The sequence below is a fragment of the Macrobrachium rosenbergii genome, chromosome 2 (assembly GCF_040412425.1).
Source record: "Macrobrachium rosenbergii isolate ZJJX-2024 chromosome 2, ASM4041242v1, whole genome shotgun sequence".
Classification (NCBI taxonomy): Eukaryota; Metazoa; Arthropoda; class Malacostraca; order Decapoda; family Palaemonidae; genus Macrobrachium; species Macrobrachium rosenbergii.
This window is the reverse complement of record NC_089742.1, coordinates 71,329,006-71,351,505: the sequence shown is the minus strand read 5'-3', so window position 1 is coordinate 71,351,505 and position 22,500 is coordinate 71,329,006. Positions and strand designations below refer to the sequence as shown.

Below are 22,500 nucleotides of genomic sequence, written 5' to 3'. Positions count from 1 at the left end.
CCACATATTCTAAGTCTGCAACATCACGCTGCCAGGTTATTGAATTGCAAGTAAACCTTACATAAATCAGAAGGGCCCAATGTGAAACGTGATGAAAGAAAATCACAAATCATTACCAATTAAACGAAGACAGGTCAGTTCACGGGTCAAGTATACACATAAACATCCTTTAGGAAAGAAAAAATAGGTGCCATGAAGTATGTCGCTCTAGAACTTGAGAATATTTCTTTAACATTACAACCAGTAAGACCATTCGTCAGTTTTACAGCAAAAAGAATAAAATATTTATGGAGAGAGATAAAAACTCACCTCAAAAAGTTCCTATCCCCATACCCTCTCTTGTTCCCCTCGGAACCTGTGGGTACAGCGACACCGGCGCCGTGGGTTGCCCAGGCCTGGGCAGAGGGAAGGAAGTACTTGAGGATCCTCTTGCTGGGCAGGGCTACGCTGTCGTCATGGGCTGCCTCGTCGCCGGTACTGGACTCGAGGGCGACCGTCACTGGAGGTGCAAGGGCTTGGCAAACGCAACTCAGCACTGCGAGTAATAACCAGGTGGCAATGATCATGTCGCTCGTATGACCTGCCAGAAGGAAAGGGAAAGTGGGACACTGAGTATTCATTTCTTTCGCTTTATTACTTAACTGTGCTCTCAGGCATAGTCACATGTGGACACCTACACCCACTCGCACACGCACGCACACACATACTCTGTACATGTATACATATTATATATATATATATATATATATATATATATATATATATATATATATATATATATATATATGTGTGTGTGTGTGTGTGTGTGTGTGAGTGTGTATTATGTGTGTGTTGTGTATGCATGTGATATTTTCAATATCAACCCTAAAAAATCAATTTGTTTCCAATTCACTATTCCTTGGGAATGGATTACACCCGAAAGGAATTATATATGGCAATTTCATCTTGATGACTGAGTTTACGAAATCATTTCCTCCGGTGTGTTATCGATAAAAGACATGAGTTCGAATCCGCCCAGGATAGGTGCACTTAGCCTATATGTAATTCCATGGAGTATGTCATTCTGTAGATATAGTAAATGATTGAATTATTGTTCTTTTGCGTCTTGAAATATTAACATGGTAGTTTTGTGTTAAAATTTGAATATATATATATATATATATATATATATATATATATATATATATATATATATACATATATACATATATATATATATATATATATATATATATATATATATATATATATATATATATATATATATATATTGAAGCATATGAAGTGTGAGTGACAAGCTGGCATTCAATCTTCTTGTCGATAAATTCAAGTCTTCTATAAAATATTCCTGATGCGCCTGGTACTTTGAAAAGCAAATGGGCGTTCTTCATTGCTAGTTGAAAATTCTTATAAAATTTCAGGTTTCTATTTCGATATAGTTCCTGGATCATCAACAGGCTCTAAACCAGTGGTTCTTAAACTTTTTTGCCTTGCGCCCCCCTCTGCATTATGTATAGACCCCACGCCCCCCTACCACTGGAATTTTTGCCAACTATGATCTATAAACAATATGTTGTCTATTTGTATGCTATTCTATTTATCATAACAATAAAAGACAATTCATAAACAAGATTTGAAATTAAAATTTACTTATATTTTGAATTTTATGCATGTTTTGAGATAATAATTAGAAAATATATGGAAGCAGTGATAACGTTTTTGGCAATTTTGTAATTAACATCACAAATATAAAAAAAATAATAGGCACCACCTGGCAACTCTGCTTGCACCCCCCTTGGAAGCTTCTGGCGCCCCCCTAGGTTGGCGCGCCCCCCAGTTTAAGAATCACTGCTCTAAACTATGTAAAGTACATAATCCTTACGAGAGTATGCTTTACCCCATAATGTACTGGACTTAAATGAAAAATTTAGGCAAAGTATGAAAGTAAAAATTTTTAGGCTTGCAACACATATACAGTTTACGAAAAAAAAAGATGAACTACTTGTGCGTAAAGACTTCTCAAGCAAAATGCTGCAGAGAGCATCACAGGAACAAAGGTTCACCTTTTACAATACACTGAATATCGAATGAGTGAATTATTGTCAGTGCTTTTTCCATATCCCCTACTTTTCGGTGTGCAAGGAAAACATTATAAAGAGGTCTTTAGTCACTTTATTATTATATTTTCGAAGGTTATCGGTATCAATGCCAAATTTGAAGAGGACTGCAGCCCTATCCGGAATAGATATTCATGAATGCAGACTTGTTGAGGAAATGGGATAGGGTGTCTGTGATACAGGAACTGAATTGTTGACTGAATTATTTATAATTACTGCTCGTCTGAGGTAGAAGCTGGAAGTGAGCTACCGTGTTGGACACAGTATACGTGGAATGTGGACTAAATGAATAAATGAACTGAACTTTTTATGTAGCCGCAGGTAACTTATTATCGTTACATGATGCTCGCATTTTCGTGTCAACTTCAGGAAATTGATACAACCTGAATGTCACGGCTTCGAAGTCTGTTCTTTTGTTTTCAGTAGAGCACTTCTTGTTCCTTTTGTCTGACTGACAACCGGTTCTCGATCGCTTACTTTTATTTTCGTTAGTCTCGGTGACTCTGTGGCATCAATGAATGTTTCTTAAAAAAAAAAAAAAAGGGACACTAGACAATATATTAGTCGAGGAACTCCGAAGATGAATGTATGGGATAGTGACATTGTCCTAAAAACATGAAAAAGAAAATAAAAGAAATATCAGGTCCCTCAGATTCTCTACTTCATTCGCGACCTGTCTTATCCTGTATTAAGAAAAGGTATACACATCGCTCTTACTACGAGCATTTTGGCAGTTCGGTTCGCTTTGGTTTTGGTTCTATTGTGTAAAGTTAGTAGAAAAAAACTGAAAGTCGTTTTCACAGTCAGCTCAACTTTATTACTGGAAATAGGTATTAAAAGGTAAACGTCCTTGCGCCGATGAGTACTAATCCGCTCATAATGTAGTTTCTTGACCTACACTCGTTAAATCTTAGATACGCTTCTTCCGCTTGGAGGCGTTACCTGGAGGTTGTGATGCAACTTGCAACGCCCCAGTGGAATTGCTATCACCTCTTTGCCCAAACAGTACCAATGATGTTAACATTAATTATTGTGAAGTAGCTGCTTGTTAGGTCTTGGCTGACCATGGGGGTTGTGGGAGGCGCCATCCATAACATACTAAGCTGACATGTTTTGAAAGGTCAGGTCAGGGAATGCTCATTCCAGTTTCTTGGTCTTCTAGTAGGAAGACATATCGTTTAGTTCCATTTCACCTCCTGTGTCAGTAAATTAAAATATGGGCGAAGTGCATTTTTTCTCTCTTCTTTTTAGTTTTTACGTAAATGTGATTTTAGGGTCTCTGAAACTGACTACAGTTTTCAGTACCTAAGTTTTTGTAACTCTGATTACAATAACCAAATTTTAGCAGTTTATTACCTTTAGCAGCAATAAGTATACATACACAAACACACATGTATATATACATGTATACATATATATATATATATATATATATATATATATATATATATATATATATATATATATATATATATATATATATATATATATATATATATATATATATATATATATATATTCTTGTTATACATTTTCAGGTCATTGCATTTGATACGACGAACAAAGAATAACATATATTGCAGACTAATTTCAAACAATTTTTTTAGGATATTTCCACCAAATACATTTGATATGCTGTATAAACGGATAAGATTACCATCATACAAAAATAATTGTTGTCATCAAAACATCTATTTTCTGAATTATATCAGCAATGAACTGTCTGGCGTGGATTGCTGGCACTGAATTTTCCTACAAAGCACACCTACATAGACACATACACAAACACACACGCACACACACATAAACAAAAGCTTAAAGCAAAATCTTAACCAGGCCCCGTTGTTTAATCTAGGGAAAAGTGTCTTTACAAGCTTTAAATATTGCCTTCTCAAAACAGCTGTTATTGTTAATGGGGATGGTAATGTGTCAGTTCTTTGCTGTAGGCCTATCCAAAAAATATCTGAACCGTTTCCAGAGATTTACTGGGTAATGTGGCTTGAAAAGAGCCTCGCATGCAGAATAATAACTAGACAGTTTTGAAGGTTCCATCGGCTTACTGATGTTGGTTGGATTTTGACTAACAATTTAGACTTCGCTGCTTAATCTCACCATTTTAAAAGCTACACGCCGCTACCACCAAAAAGCCTTTCACCATTGTACAGCAGATTCTGTACTCTTACATTTGTTGTACTTTTGAAATATACATACATACACAGACATACATACCTACATATTATTATACAATAGTTATTCACAGCCAAAAATTCACGATCAAACACCGCCACCCTCGAACCTTTGCCGCAATCCTTCCACTTTCTTTATGATCAGATACATCCTGGACACTTCTTTAAAATGGCTCTTCAGTTTATTACGACAGAAAAAAAAAATGTCCGCTAGTAACTAAGTGTACTGCAGAGAAAGACAAAATTGCCTTTTCGTGAAGCAGTCAAGCAGCAGCAGGGAAGCTTCCAAATACAGATACTTGAAAAGAAACAATAAGAAACATTAGCTCCCAAACGCGTTCTGAACCAGCTACTGCATCTCCTCGTGAACATGTAAATTTTCCTGAAAGTTTTACAACATTGCCTCATGCAGCCATGCGGGTGAATTCTTATATTTTTATTCCGGGATACTGAAAACCGCATAATGATATTCATTAAAACATTTAATAGGCGATAAAAATACAAAATTTCTTCGCAGTTCTAAACGCAATGATTTCGACTTTGGCCGAACGTAACCAAAGAAGGCCAATAATATCTACGAAGTGTAAATAATAACCAGATATGGCATTCATATACTATGAAAAGTACTACGTTCATGTATGTACCGTAGTTTGGTGAGCCAGCACCAGGCCGGCTGATCTTCAGATACCCGAGAACCGTGGAAGTTGAATAAGTGCTTAACCTTAGTGTGACCTGCGAATTTTTCCGTTCATTATCTTCACAGTGGTACATTACGAAGCTTTCAATTGCAGAAATGGGCACATGAGTTCTTCAAGAGAAAATGGAATAACATTTCACAGGTAAGCAAGTCAAATGAATTTTATCTACCCTTGATTTTGTGCTGTCGGTAGAATCTTGTTACCAGTAGATTATCCTTTCTCGGTTTACATGTCTGATATTTTCAGCATAGGCTATTATTTTGGCACATGAGTGCAGTAGTGATTTCAGTTCTGAAATTGGAGCATCATTAATCATCAATGTGCCACATGATATAAAACAATTGTCACGCTTGTCTTTAAAACGTTCAATTGTGTAGGCCTCTAGGTTACTTGTGTCAACAAGTCTCGACTTTTATATGTGTTAGACCAACTGAGACGCTTATGGACCCCTGCTCTGTTTTGTTAGTCATTAAGAATTCTTTGCAGTAGGTAGGCTTGTAGCATATTGTCTATGACATCCGTTTTTCAGTATTACACATGTAAAGGCAGCGTTAGAGTTGTGTAACAAAATGTTATATATCAAATGTGGCTACTCAACGATTTTCCGAAACGCCACACTTGGTCAGGGTATTTCAGAACTCTGTAAACGAACTGTCGAAAAGAACTTTTATTACTCGATTCCAAGTAAAAATAGTTGTATTTTTTATGTGTAACAAATCCTGGTTTGATATATGTTTTTGTCACAAAACGAGATTTCATAGACCGGTAATAGTAAGAAAATTAAGTTTGGTAGCCTAGGTTACGCCCATGTCCTGAAACTACTCGTTTGGTAAGATGCTATGCATTTAACCCTTATTCCGAGTATAGTACAATTTATTTTAGAGAATATGAAAACAATTTCTCTTTGGTCATCATGCAAGGAAAAAGAAAATAGCCATTAAGTGCAGTAACAAGGAAGAGAATCTTGGCCAAGAAACGCTAGGCCTATGTCCGTAGATTCTGCAGATCGTTGCTATAAGAACAAATCTGTTCCAGATAAGTCAAGTTTACTTTCTTTTGATAATCCTTATGTAACATTCTATTTAAGTATCGTTCCTAGTCCTTAGAATAGAAAGAACTTCGCTAGCCTTTCATGTCGTCGATTTGTTTACAAGTTGCTGAGCTTGGCGGGAAAACAATCACATGCTAAGCGTGTTTTCAAAACTTTCGCCAAACAATGCTCCCGGGAATAGCAAGGTAGCTAAACATGCTAATGAAATGTAGTTTGCTAAAAGAACGTCATACCGTCTTCACAGTGATGTTATTTCTTGCTTGCAGTTCAAAATGCTTTGCTGTAGATAGACTGGTAGTTCTAGTTTGTTACCGCGTCTTGTTTTAAAACGTATAACTAATGCATGAAAGCATTAGTTATATATATATATATATATATATATATATATATATATATATATATATATATATGTATGTATATATATATGTATGTATATATATATATATATATATATATATATATATATATATATATATATATATATATATACTGTATGTGTGTGTTAAAAGAGATTATATATTATGTATGTATATTACTAATTATTCAGTATAAATCAACATTGTGGTTTTTACATATATGTATATAGATTACTGATTGTTATATATGAATCAGCATTTCATTTTTGTTGTTAAAGGAGAATAAATCGTCATTTATTTTTATGCATATAAATAGATTATTTCTGACGTTACGCAAGAGGGAGAGCTTATGTAATAGCATACGGAATGTGTCCAAACCGTTAATTGGCTGGTTAATTTATTATAATTAGCCATAGAAGATATCAGAGAGAGAGAGAGAGAGAGAGAGAGAGAGAGAGAGCGTCTCAAATCTTATTAAGCATCCGTCTAAACTCGAAAGCATCTTACGTGATTTATTCACACGCTTAACTCCACGGCAGGTCATTATATCCAGCCTTTATTGGAACATATTTTACAGGTACGAAACAATGAGAACTGATTCTGGTGAAAGTAAGACATATAAGGCGGGATATCGTAGATTTTGTCAAGACCAATATGATGGTCGCAAAATTCCTCTTGGTTAAACACGGACGAGATTGTTTCCACCTTTCTCGAAGGAGACTGAAGCATGGAATCTTTAGTAATCGGGATCTTTCCTAGATTGTGACCCCCAAGGGTTTTCGGGGTTCGTTGTCTACGACTAATATTTCTTGGGGGTCATTGTCTTTATGACATGTACAGTCTTTTGTTTATGTTTTTACGGTCATCCCCAACGGGTTAACACGCCGCAAAGGTGGATACAGACCGGGTTAAAACCGGTGGGTGTCACTATCTAGGAAAGATCCTAGTCTTAGTTTAACGGATGTTTACAAGATCCGTGCATCTAGATTTGGGAGCGCTCGAATGCTTTTATTGTTTTCTGAATAAAATATCAATATTCAACCGAAAAAAATGTTGCACAGATGCTGATAACTGGGGAGTAATAGATGATAAACAAGCATGACTGGCTTTATGCAATATTTATGATAGATACCGAAGACTAACTCCTAATTAAGTGCGTGCATTGTCGTTAGCAACAATATGACACTGCAATATAGCGTTTGAATTTGTAATCTCTACTTTTTTCTGTTTTAAGAGACGAATCACTCTTACATTCTTTCAAATTAATCTCAGTTAACGTCAAATCACTCGTGAGCCATGATCTCACGGTAGTGGGCGCCGAACAGATTTGCGTACGCACTAATAAACAAGTAAAAAATGCGCCAAAGTTTCTTCGGCGCAACCGAGTTTTCTGTACAGCTTATAAAGCCGCAGTGCCACCATCTTATTGTAATTGTCTTCGTCTGACATCATTACGAGCCACTCTATGTGCTGCAGTATGAAACTCTCAGCTATGAGAAGGGAGCGCTCAGTTGCTCCCAGATGCGGTCAAGTGAAGGTACGTCGGCGACGTTCCGGAATTGTATTCGGCGGTGCCAGACGCACGATCCATGGCTAACCTTAACCTTAAATAGAATAGAGACTGTTGAGGCAAGATGGCTGCAATTTGGTATGTGTGATGATTGAAGGGTGGATGATCAACATACCAATTTTCAGCCCTCTAGCCTTTGCAGTTTTTAAGATCTGAGAGCGGACGGACAGACAAATAGCCATCTCAATAGTTTTCCTTTACAGAAAACTAAAAGTGAACTCAGGTGCTGTGTATGCATTCCTCATATAGCATTGAAGACATAATATTTATATGGAGAATGATAATTCGGAAAAAGTTTTCGCTAAGCTGATGTCAGGCTATAGAAAAGGTACCTACTTAGCCATGCCCGTACACTGATAATGCATATTTGAGGACGACACTCTTCTAAATTATTCTAGAAACCGTATGTCAGCCATTGTATAACTGGGTCAATCTCTGGGCCAGCAAAGTGTTATCAAATGCAAATGTTTTTCAGTGGTGTCCTCAACCGTTTTACATTTCTTGACCTCTACTTCTTCTTCTTCTTCTTCTTCTTCTTCTTCTTCTTCTTCTTCTTCTTCTTCTTATTATTATTATTATTATTATTATTATTATTATTATTATTATTATTATTATTATTATTATTATTATTATTATTAAACGAAGTTTATTTATGTAACCTCGATGTATGTGGTTTTTTTTTTTACCAAACTTCCTTGGAAAGGCGGTTTATAGATTTAAGCATCATTTTTGCTAACAGTTCTTGGATTAGTAGAGAGAGAGAGAGAGAGAGAGAGAGAGAGAGAGAGAGAGAGAGAGAGAGACTAAACCACCTCCATCCAGATATAGGTTTACATGCAGGTGTATCCATATGTGATCCACGCCCTCATGAGAGAACATGTCACATCAGTCCCATTCAATCTTTGACGACAATTCGTGGGTGTGACTGTTTCATCATAGAGATATGAAAGGTCAGAAATGATGTCTGTCGTGAATGGACAAAGTATTCCTTCTGAACTTAAGAAGATAACGGGTAATGGAAATTACATAAGGGTAGGAAAAGATTTCATTATGAATATGTGCATACTTTATCGTCTCTTAGTATTGGCTATAAATCTGTGACCTATAGTAGAGCATGTAAAATCCCAGTGGTATATTGAGACTGCGATGTTTTTATTATTAATAAAAAAATAAGTAAATAAATATTGAAATTCTACATTGAATGCTAGATATACATAAATGTTTTACCAAGAACCAACAAAGAAAAACCTTCCATGCACCATTTTAATTCCATCTTAAGTCTTTTGTATCAGTTTGCATCGTCCTGCCATGACCTTTGACAAGTAACGGAGTATGAGGAGACAAAATAAAAATAGAAAGAAATAAAAGGTCTTCATGTGCGAGGTTTGTTTGAAATTCACGAGGCCATTAAGGAGGCTCAGTACAAGACCGATATCGGATTGCGTCGCTTCAACTCGCCAGTGCATTAAGAGGCGGTCTGTCGAGGGCTTGTACAATCGCACAGAATCCTATGCGAGGAATACGCAGATCATACAAGAAGACATTATAATTTTCATAGTTTTTGGATCCATTATTATTTCATGTGCATGAGATCCCTTTCATGTCTATCTCCGGAGGTTTTGGCAGAAATCATCTGCTCAATCAGTATCGTTATGAGCAAAGTTGGGGACTGCTACAGTTTTCAGTCTATTACTTTTACCACGTCATTGCAATTCCTCCTGCACGCGGAACGAACTTCAAACTTGTTATAAAAGCAGATCGTCACGCACAGACAGGCATAACGGGATATCGTCCGTCTGTTCAGTCTATCTGTCCGCCAGTATGCACTTAACCTGATTCTTGTTAGGTTCCTCTTGCTTCGCAACGTAAGAGTACCTTCTTCAACATTTCGTACTCGGAATGCTCTTAGAGAGAAGCTGGTTTCAGGTTGGAAAGGAACATGCATTGCTTACCAGGGACAGAAGTAGTAATAATAATATAACCAGGAAATACTCCACATGTAACCGTCCCATTTTATTCAGCATGTGATGACCTAGCTTTTTCAAGACATCTTCCTTGAGAGTCATCTCATCATCTCAGGATGACAAGTTTTCCGATGATACGGGCACTAAGATGAAACTCAATTTTCTGTCATGTTATTGTTAAGAGGGAAAAAGTAGGAAAAATAATCCTTAACAGACTTATTCATGGGAATTTAGCTCTCTCAGGAAACATCTTTGGCGTCTTGGTTCACTTAGTACCTTTGTTCCAACCTAAGGCGTAAGCCATGCCCCTTTATGCTCAATCTAGTTGCCATTTGTCAGGTAAGGGCTTGTCCACGCTACAGTAGAACATGTCATGAAAACACGTCGAAAGTTTATCGCATCCATATCATCAACAAGTTGAGAACAAGTCAACGACCGTAAATGAAGAACAAACCTTTGGTAAATGCGGGATAATCGTATGATAAATTACCCTATGAAGATTACTGTAGACAACGTTCGCAAAGGAATGTGATATTTGTGTCGCTCCATGTTTTTACCTGGAAAGACAATTTAATTTGTTTGTACTTGTTCAAGTTTACTGGAAAAAACTGGGTCCCCATAATCTTTACCATGGTAACACAATGTGCTCAAGAAATGAGGATCTTTCTAAAATATGTTAAAATCCTTAATAAAAGTGCTTTATTATTACTATGTGGAAAATATGCCCCAGTGACTCAATATCTCGAAAATTGTTCCAAAAGGCAACGATAACCTTTCTGCCTTCATCGGCATCTGAGAAGCCGTCTGTACCGAGTCAAGTGATCATTATTAAAACAAGTCATGGCTATTTGAACACAAGAGCTAACAGGATTAGCGTGAAGTGGAATGCTAACTCAGATTGCTGTTGTCCAGGATGCCATAAAAACCAAGGGCAAGTAAAGACAAGTTATATTAGAAGTCGTCAGCTGGACGGGTGCACACGTGCGGAATATGTGTTGTATGATGCAAGGAGTTGACAAGGTACTAGAAATTAAAAAAATGGCCTTTTCTTTCTACATTTAGAAAAGAGGAAACGATATTAAAGAATTTTTCCAGGACGAACTTTCCATTCTGACGTTTATCTCTCAACGTGAATAAAATTTTAATAATGTGTACTCCTGCATAAATTTTAAATGAAACAATAGAAGAAAGCCACAAGATGGTTCTTTTTGCTTTTCTTTTGTCTAAGAGCCAGCTGGGCTGTCAGCTTTCTTTTTCTACCCAGCGCAGTGGAAAAGAAGAAAAGGAAGATTACGCGGCTTATAAATAAATAGAGGAAACGATAAATTTGCGAACTTGTGTTTGGTTAGACTGTTTTCCGCCTAGGAGATCACACTCGCTGATTGCTTGAAAATCAATTCGAGTATCTCAAGAAAAATAGATTATTCTTTCTTACAGTAGTAGGGGTGTTTGGGAAAGAGTTCAGCCACAGGCGCTGTTATGAGCGCCGAGGCATTGAATTCTGGTCGAATGGAAAGGGAAAAATACAATAACGTGAGAACGTGACGAATAAAAAATATCCCCATCTTCATTAAAAATGAAATTACTTTTCATTGCGTAGAGTAACCAACGTTAAGAGTGAATGCATTCAGTCTATAGTAATAAGAGTAAGAAACATAGAAAGAGTAAACATGGAAAGATATAACCAACATAAGAAAAAATGTGTGAATTTCAGAAGCGAAACTTCAGAAGCGAAATGTCACGTTTTAGTCACAAAGCGCCAATGACGTCAAAGGAAGATATCTACCGAAGATGAACTATCGTTACAACCAAAAAAAAAAAAAAAAAGAAGAAGAAAGAAATTGTGGGAGTAGAACCAAGATCAGGAAGGTCGAAACAGAAGAAGAAAAATATTCCTTGTAATTTTTTTTTATTCTTAAAAGAAGCCGATTGCTCAAAGATAAAACACCGAATACTTTTTTTCTTTTTTTCCAAATGTGGATCAAAGCAGCCTCAATGATCTCTGAATTTTACAGTTTATGAGCAGAGATCAGCCAGCCGGTTTTGTCTATTAAACATTCACAAGGTCTGGAGATGGAATTCGCTGAATGAGGAAGAGGCAGGGGAGGAGGAAGAGGGATGGAAGTAGACTAAGGAGGGGAGGAAGGAGAAGATTGCGGGGACGTGGGGAAGAAAGAGGAAGGGGATGATAAAGGGGGAAGAGGGAAAGAGAGAAAAGGGAGCAGCACGTAGCAATAGTAAAGAAGGACAGTTCGTAACAAATTGTAAAATTAAAAAAACTTTATGGACCAAAGTTGATTAACAGCTAAGAAAGCAAACAGTGCAAGTACATCCAAAGTGACGGAATAATGGAATAGGTGCTTATATTACGTTCATCGTGTTTTTAACATAGCCTTCGAAAGTCGAAATCGATTCATTATAATCTCTACTTTAACTGGCTAAGTGAGTATTGTGAAACATAACTTGTATACACATATATATAGTGTGTATATATACATATATATATGTGTATATGTATATGTATATATATATATATATATATATATATATATATATATATATATATATATATATATATATATATATATATATATATATATAGACCGAGAGAGAGGCTGGATGACGTTTTGACGTTCTGACATTCTGTAATTCAACTGCAGGAAATTATTTCTGAACGTTGGTAAACTCTGGAAAATGTCTTTAATGATAAAGTTGTCTCTCCCTTACGGTAATGATATGCACCTTAGTTTTACCAGACCATATATTTCATCATATGAATAAATAAATTTTTGTTCAGTATTCATCATATGAATAAATACACTTTTTGTTCAGTCACTGGCGCTCTCTCTCTCTCTCTCTCTCTCTCTCTCTCTCATTTTTCTTTAAAGAGGCGAAAACAATCAACTGAAAGCACCGTCCAAATTTATTGGAAATTCAAAACAAAATGTGGTAGCTGTAGATAAAAAAATGATAAAACTTAAGCGCTAAGCTTTAAGTAATGCGCCCCAGGGACTGACGCAACCCGAAATGAGCTTTCCCTCCTAAATAATAGATAGCTAATTCTTCAGCGGCGTGCGTAACAAATCCCCGGAGATTGCGCGCCATATTTCATTGCCTTTGACAATCTGCCCCTCGCTCTAACGCTATTAAAAACTTCGCCATGTCATTGAGCATTTGTTAGTCTCGCTTCTGTAATGGATTTTGCATTGCAGATTCAATGATAACTTTGTTTATCTTTCATCAAGCATTTCGGGCAAGTTAGTGAATGCATCCATGATGATGGTTTGATGGAATAAAGCATTTTATTCAATATAGCCAGAGAGAGAGAGAGAGAGAGAGAGAGAGAGAGAGAATACTTCCTGAAAGATTTTTAAGCCTTGAAAAGATTTTCGTACGGTAAAACATGATGCATTGTATCTATATTAGTATAAATGCATGGACGTCAATACGTACACATTTTTGCGAGTGGATTTATTCATTAAAGCAAAACATGCATCCCCTTTGCTAGAAGAGAGAAGGCCAAGGCTAAAGCGTGAATGATGAAGAATAAAGGAGCGCTTATGATGAAAGAGAGAGGAATGGAGATTTCTGAAGATATTGTTCAAATGCAACAACGTTAAAGCCAAACTTTCAATTGCGTTCCTTGGCATCTTTATATTCAACGTGATCTAAATTCGTAATGACAAGAACATAAATTATCAAATCGATAACTTCATTTCCTTGTCTGAAGGTTCGGTTAAATTGATGTTGCCGGAGTACTACAGAAAAAGAAGAATCAAAATATTAGGTCATCCAGGTCTTGAAGATCTTTGTGATGTTTCTCGTTAGGACTCAATAACTTGACTGTAAATGTTTATCTGGCGTGACTGGAAGACAGCTCCCGAACCACCTCTGAAATCATGGATGTATGTAAGGCAGTCTGGTCTTCAATTTATTCACATAACTGTTTCGTTTATCGTGAATTCAAGAAATGTGCTGTAGAGACCGTGGGGATGTTTTAACATTACTAGACACTGAAATGTGACTGTATGATGCCATTGCTAACGTTGGTGTATTTGATAAGTTCGGTTTAAGAATTTCATAATATATATATTTTTTTTACATAGCTGTGGAAGTTTTCACAAAGTTAGACACGGAATGATGACTTTAATATATCACTGATAATTTGCTGTTCACCCTGATGCATCCGATTAGAGATGCACCGTGTCTAGGGTAATAATGATCCAGCCGAGAACGTTAGTGAATTTCAAGTTCCCGAAAGTGGGGCCAAAGGGGAGCAGGCGGTCCCCAGAGTCGGCCAATGGAGCATCGTATGAATGGGAGGGTTTGAACTAATTAGATCTCTCTTAATGTAGTGTTGGATTCATTAAAGTTCCCCTGAAAGAGGAATTAAATCCTGTAAGGGTATTAGTGAGAGGCTTTTTCGAGATTCCGGCTGGGCCGAGCCCCCTGCCGCCATCCCAGTGTGTCGAATTACACCTGGGAAAGCCGCAAGCGCCCTGAGCCCTGGGCGCCAGTCATTCACGGCGGCTGGGGATTCAACAGACGAATGAATGGAATTTCACCTGTTGGAACTGATCATTAGGGATGAAAGGGAGATGTACGATATCCCATTGTTGTACCAATTGACGGGGATAAAAGAGAGACAATCTTTTTTTAAAAGAATGTGCTTCCAAAATATCAGGGCTAGAATTGATTCCCTGATGTGAAGGCCCATCAGTTACAGACAAACTAGCTGCTGTTACCCGAGTTTAGCTCTTGTATCGTTTTCCATTAAAACGCAGTTAAAAAGATTAGTTTTCAATAGGATTGTTTTCATAAGTAATGGGATAGAACGCCTGCTTTTATGGTTAATAATCCATTCATTCATTATCAAAACTAAAATGTATACCCTTATGGTTCATTACCTTCCTTAACGAGGCAGGCCACTAAAATTGATGAGGTCCTTTTGCTAGCATCACTGATGGGCGTCGGTGAAATTTGTTTTTAATTGGTGCAACTTTGCGCTAAAAGTGTGCAAACTCCTTCAACGGGAGTCTTAGAAGATCACGTTCTTAGAACTCTGTCGTTGGCATTTGCTGTAAAATTCAGTCTTTTGTCCGACGCACTTTGCTGAAATCATTCCCGACGCAAAGCTAGTTCCGGAGTCGCGTCAGCGAAAAGTAACGCTAACGGCGCCCGGCCATAAGGACGCTCTTCGTCTGTCCATCTGAGGAGACTGTAGGACGTATTGTCTTCGATTTTATGCCTCGTTGGACACTTAAAGAAGAAAATCGTTGCGATAACAATACGAGAAAAACCTTTATCGACTCCCGACTTCGCAAGTCGGGGGGAAAATGTCAAGTGTCAAGTAAATCGTTGGTTTTCACTTGGTCGGAGAGGGCGCGCTCCGCCAGCCAATCACCTGGGTCTTACTCATGTTCCATTATCTTTAATGTTAATCCCCCCACCCTTTTTTTATATTCTTTCAAACTGAAAGATGCGGAAGATTACAGTTTTAATACTTTTATATTCCAGATATTAGGAATGAACTCGGCGAATATTTGATGTTAAAATGTGTCAACTTTTTCTCAGGATATAATACGCAGTTACGGCTTCATATTTATGGTATTCTGTGAGTAGTGCGGAAAAAGAATGGGGATTTTAAGAGAACTGTTTTACACTTTTCTTAGTCTGTGATACAAACGTGCCTGTACGCATGCTGGTATACACATATATATACATACATACATATATTATTATATATATACATATAATATACATATACATATACACATATATATATTTATGCATAGCTAATTGCATGGATTTGTACATAATTTAAGTAGCACAAATTCATGTGAGAAGATAAAAACGTCAAAAAGCCATTGCCTAACAAAATCTGAACATTTCAAAACGATCGCCGGTTAATTGCTGTTTTTATATTTTCCTTCTTCAGTAACTGGCGTTTTTAAATGAAAAGACGGTGAACAAACTGAAGAACGTTTATTTTAAAGTTGATCAATTTAAATTTACCTTTCATGTCTTTGTCTGAGATTAGAAGATACGTAGGTCCTGAAGTTAATAAATCGTAGAGACCTCATTCCAAGAGGAAGAGCTCGTGCTGGAAAATGTAGTCAGTATTCCACCATCAAAAACGGGTCTTCAGCGGTTCTTTCCTGATATCAAGTTAGGAAAAGATCGTACCTTTGGAAACTGGAATTCAAAACGTTTCCTTAATTCTTATCTAAAAATTAAACGTCATAATTATGTATACATACATATATATATATATATATATATATATATATATATATATATATATATATATATATATATATATTGTATGTATGTATATAATGTATGTGCGTTGTGTCTGTGCGTAAGTATATGTATGCACGGATGTGCATAGAGAAGGAGCCAGACGGATGTTATTAATGATATATGATTTGAAAAGACGATTTGTGAATAGAAAAATCACCTATTAACCCAAGTAGATGATGATCATTGTATATAAGGCTCACCAAAGAACGAATTCCAAAGCCGAGACGTGAAGGTAGGGGCAAACACAGACAGGGGAGGGGGTGAGGCGGACAGCCGTGAAAAGTCTTTCGAGATCACACTTGCGTCTCAGTACATGTAGAATATGAGTCCTAGATCGTACCGTATGGTAAAGGAAATGCAGAGAAGCGACATTTCTATGGAACAAGAGTCGTGTAGCTATTAATGTAAGAGCCGTGTTATTCAGAGGGCAGATCGTGAACCTGGCTCTGTAGTAAAGGACGGAGAAAGGAGAGCATTTCTGTATATATACGAGAAATAATGAAAGAGAAAGCCTCCTGCAGAAGCGAAGAAACTTCTCATTTGTGGAAAATTCTTTCGCATTCAAACTACCACCCACCGAATCCCGAGATCAAGGTTGCATTGTGAACATTTTCAAATGCGCGCCGTAATTTTACTTTCTTTGTCGAGAATAATTCCGGGTGCGCTCCCTTTAATTCCTAAATTCTCAAAGATAAGAACTTTTAGAATAAAGCACTATGAGGAAGAAATATTCTGCATTTCAGATAGCAGCCTTTCTGAGGCCAACAATGCAATGTAAATTATCTTTTGACTATTTTTTAACATACTATTGCAGGCCGTACGCGTTTGAATTTCTCGGACTTGAAAGTCTGTAAGAATATCCGGAGAAGGAAAGCAACACAAATAAGGAGTTACTACCAGAATAATTCAACTGTTAAACAACTCTTGTCAGGTTCGTGTTGCTTACGTCGGTATCTTCAGATCAAATCGAATAAGACGGATAACGAAATCCCCAGGAAACCTGAGGAAGGAGGGCGAAGTTCTGTGGAAGACGGAAATAGCAGTAGCCTTCCTGCGTTTCTTCATTCCGATTTACTCTTTGTAATCTTGTTTTATTTCAAAGATAAGACCATGACCAGCACTTCACCATTAGCCTACTTTTAACACGAGTTATATATATATATATATATATATATATATATATATATATATATATATTACTAAAAGGACCTCATTCAAACTGGATGGTATCTAATGGAGTTTTTATTCAAAAAGTTACAAGCTTTCTTGGACAAACAGTCCACATTATCAAGTATCCGTACAATGAGCAAACGCATAGTCCGGCTGTATTTATATCTGTGCTGGGTACTTTTAATCCTATAATCGCCTAGCTCTTCCTGTGTGACCTCCACCTCTCTTGACCTTGGTCTTTCTCTGATCCTGGTTCCAGATGTCCGTTTTCCGTGCGTTCTCTTGCGTTTTTTCTTCGTTTCCTTGCTACTGTGGAGTATATGATTTTTCTAGATATGCTGTCTTCAAAGCCGTTTCCAGTGTTCCCTGCCATCGTGTTGTTGGCGCAAGTTATGAAGGCGTTCTCTACAACCAGTCTAGATGTTTTGTTGGTGTTCCTGTACAGAAAACTCATATTTTCCCAGTCTATTCTATGATCATTTTCCCAACAGTGTTTGGCAACTGCCGACGTCTGATTATAATGCCTTATGTTCTGCAGATGTTGTTTTGCTTCGCTCTTTACATGATTTGCCAGTTTCGGTATAGTACCCTTCTTCACAGTCTAGACACGCTGCCATATAAACCCCCTCTAATCTCTTCCCCCTCTACCGACTTTTTGTTTCTAACTATTTTATTCCTAATGGTGTTTTTGTAGCTGCCTATCAATTTGAAATTATTTAGCTTCCTGTTGATGGGTGCAATAGAGTTGTTGTCCGGAACTATAATTATTTTCTTTCCTACCAAATGTTCCTTTTCAATCCTTTCCCTCTCCCCAAAATAGTTTTCCTTGCTTTGATATGTGCCCACTCCCACCAATACTTAGGGTAGCCTAATCTCCTAAAAACTCTCCCTCAGGTAATCCAACTCTTCGTCTAAAATTCGGGACTGCAAATCCTATAAGCCTGATGGCCAACCCTGTCATTAATCCTATTTTTTATTTCTTTCCTATGACTGGAGAACCTATGTATGTATGAATTGGTGTGTGTCTTCTTCCTATATACCTTGAATTTTAAATTCTCCCCTACCCTCTTGACCAGGACATCCAAGAAAGGAATTTCTCCTTCCTTCTCTTCTTCTAATGTGAACTTGATGTGTTCATTTAGTTTATTTATGTTTTCTAAAAACTTGTGTAGATCTTCCCTTTCTCCTTGTAAATGATCAAGATGTCATCAACGTATCTTACCCATTTTACGATATTTAAGTTCCTTTATTTACTTTGCCACCTCTTCCTTTTCAAACCATTCCATAAAGATATTGGCTAGAATTGGTGAAAGACTTGAACCATGGCCACGCCATTTTTTGTATATAATGGTTTCGCCCCCTTGAAAACATTAACGCTGAGGCCGCTGTTAGCATTTTTATTAAAACGTCATGATCTATGTCGCATGTATAGACGCCCTCCTCCATATTCTTTTTATTATTTCCATCGTCGTCTTTACTGGTACGTTAGTGAACAGGAAGTTACATCAAACTTGCAAATTTGCAGTCTTTTACGTTAATTTTGGATAATTCGTCTATCAGGTTCATGTTATGTTTTAAATGCCTTCGGATACTAAGCCTACCCATTTTCCCATTATGTAGGAAAGAAATTTCTCCAGCCTCCTCTGCGGTGATCTCGTCGATGCCACGATCGGTCTTAGCGGGCACCCTTCCTTGTGGATCTTGGGCTACCATAAATATATGGGATCTCTGGACTTTCCATTGATTTTACTCTATGTTCTAATTCTTTTCTTTTGGTTTGTCGTGGATTTTGTCAACGCTTCCCTTACTTCTTTGTTAAAATTGCACTGTACCCCCTAATGTCCGGTTTTTGTTGCAAACCTCATATGTGTTTTTCATCGTTTAACAGTTGTTCTAACTTATTCTCGTATTCTGCGGCGTCCATTACTACAACCACCCCCTTTGTCTGCCTTACAAATCTTTATGTCCTTGTATTTTCCTAACCTATCAAAGGGCCTTGTAACTCTCTGGAAACACAGAATCTGTTCGACCTAATCCCCGCCCACATGGCCCCCCTGCAAAAGCTGCTTCATCCCCATTTTTGTTCTTATCTAGTTCCCTTAAGCTTCTACACATTTCGATGAAATCTTGACTTTCGTTCCCCATGCAAAAATTAAGGCCATATCCTAACACTAGCACTTCATCCCTACTTAGAGTCTCTTAGAAATATTCTTGACTAGATCAAAGTTCCCTTTTTACCCACCCCGACCTATCGAAAATGGCAACGAGTCTCAGCCACACGAGAATAGACCTCGTTGCCATTTTCGATAGGTCGGGGTGGGTAAAAAAGGGAACTTTGATCTAGTCAAGAATATTTCTAAGAGACTTCTAAGTAGGGATGAAGTGCTAGTGTTAGGATATGGCCTTTTAATTTTGCATGGGGAACGAAAGTCAAGATTTCATCGAAATGTGTAGAAGCTTAAGGAACTAGATAAGAACAAAAATGGGGATGAAGCAGCTTTTTGCAGGGGGGCCATGTGGGTACGGGGATTAGGTCGAACAGATTCGTGTTTCCAGAGAGGTTACATGTAAGGCCCTTTGATAGGTTAGGAAAAATACAAGGACATAAAGATTTGTAAGGCAGACAAAGGGGGCGGTTGTAGTAATGGACGCCGCAGAATACGAGAATAAGTTAGAACAACTGTTAAACGATGAAAAACACATATGAGGTTTGCAAACAAAAACCGGACATTAGTGGGGTACAGTGCAATTTTAACAAAGAAGTAAGGGAAGTGTTGACAAAAATCCACGACAAAAACCAAAAGAAAAGAATTAGAACATAGAGTAAAATCAATGGAAAGTCCAGAGATCCCATATATTTATGGTAGCCCTAAGATCCACAAGGAAGGGTGCCCTAAGACCGATCGTGGCATCGACGAGATCACCGCAGAGGAGGCTGAGAAATTTCTTTCCAACATAATGGGAAAATGGGTAGGCTTAGTATCCGAAGGGCATTTAAAACATAACATGAACCTGATAGACGAATTATCCAAAATTAACGTAAAAGACTGCAAATTTGCAAGTTTGATGTAACTTCCTGTTCACTAACGTACCAGTAAAGACGACGATGGAAATAATAAAAAAAGAATATGGAGGAGGGCGTCTATACATGCGACATAGATCATGACGTTTTAATAAAATGCTAACAGCGGCCCTCAGCGTTAATGTTTTCAAGTGGGCAAGGAAACCATTATATACAAAAAAATGGCGTGGCCATGGGTTCAAGTCTTTCACCAATTCTAGCCAATATCTTTATGGAATGGTTTGAAAAGGAAGAGGTGGCAAAGTAAATAAAGGGAACTTAAATATCGTAAAATGGGTAAGATACGTTGATGACATCTTGATCATTTACAAGGAGAAAGGGAAGATCTACACAAGTTTTTAGAAAACATAAATAAACTAAATGAACACATCAAGTTCACATTAGAAGAAGAGAAGGAAGGAGAAATTCCTTTCTTGGATGTCCTGGTCAAGAGGGTAGGGAGAATTTAAAATTCAAGGTATATAGGAAGAAGACACACACCAATTCATACATACATAGGTTCTCCAGTCATAGGAAAGAAATAAAAATAGGATTAATGACAGGGTTGGCCATCAGGGCTTATAGGATTTGCAGTCCCTGAATTTTTAGACGAAGAGTTGGATTACCTGAGGGAGAGTTTTAGGAGATTAGGCTACCCTAAGTATTGGTGGAGGGGCACATATCAAAGCAAGGAAAACTATTTTGGGGAGAGGGAAAGGATTGAAAAGGAACATTTGGTAGGAAAGAAAATAATTATAGTTCCGACAACAACTCTATTGCACCCATCAACAGGAAGCTAAATAATTTCAAATTGATAGGCAGCTACAAAAACACCATTAGGAATAAAATAGTTAGAAACAAAAGTCGGTAGAGGGGGAAGAGATTAGAGGGGGTTTATATGGCAGCGTGTCTAGACTGTGAAGAAGGGTACTATGGCGAAACTGGCAAATCATGTAAAGAGCGAAGCAAACAACATCTGCAGAACATAAGGCATTATAATCAGACGTCGGCAGTTGCCAAACACTGTTGGGAAAATGATCATAGAATAGACTGGGAAAATATGAGTTTTCTGTACAGGAACACCAACAAAACATCTAGACTGGTTGTAGAGAACGCCTTCATAACTTGCGCCAACAACACGATGGCAGGGAACACCGGAAACGGCTTTGAAGACAGCATATCTAGAAAATCATATACTCCACAGTAGCAAGGAAACGAAGAAAAACGCAAGAGAACGCACGGAAAACGGACATCTGGAACCAGGGATCAGAGAAAGACCAAGGTCAAGAGAGGGTGGAGGTCACACAGGAAGAGCTAGGCGATTATAGGATTAAAAGTACCCAGCACAGATATAAATACAGCCGGACTATGCGTTTGCTCATTGTACGGATATTTGATAATGTGGACTGTTTGTCCAAGAAAGCTTGTAACTTTTGAATAAAAACTCCATTAGATACCATCCAGTTTGAATGAGGTCCTTTTAGTAATTCTACTAATGCACAGAACAATTGTGTATGTGATAAAGTTAATATATATATATATATATATATATATATATATATATATATATATATATATATATATATATTATATATACATGTGTATGTATGTATATATATACATATATGTGTGTATGTGTGTTTGTAAGTGTAAGAGTGTGTATATATATATATATTTATATATTTATATATATACATATACATACATACATACATATATATATATATATATATATATATATATATATATATGTGTGTGTGTATGTATGTATATATGTCTAGCTGAACAGATAATGTCATTATCACATATGTATCAGTTCAAAAAGGCATAGGTTCGAATCTTGAACAAGAAAGTCGCATTCATTACGTAGATTTCCCTTGGGTGTAAGTTACTCCGAAGGTGAAGTGAATTCGATATCAATTATTTATTTGTTATAATATTTGGAATTAAAAATTAACGTAATATATGTATACATAAATTATATTTATATATATATTTATATATAATATATATGCATATATAAA

General features: G+C 37.0%; 1 protein-coding gene across 1 annotated transcript in view; it reads right to left on the bottom strand.

Annotated features, from left to right (window-relative positions):
- Positions 1-22,500, bottom strand: part of LOC136848269 (FMRFamide-related neuropeptides-like) — a 146,544-nt gene that overhangs the window by 14,787 nt on the left and 109,257 nt on the right. Inside the window, exon 2 of the mRNA XM_067120659.1 lies at positions 310-580. Within this exon, the coding sequence (XP_066976760.1) occupies positions 310-566 (257 nt within the window). The 5' untranslated portion in view covers positions 567-580. The remainder of the gene's footprint in view (positions 1-309; positions 581-22,500) is intronic.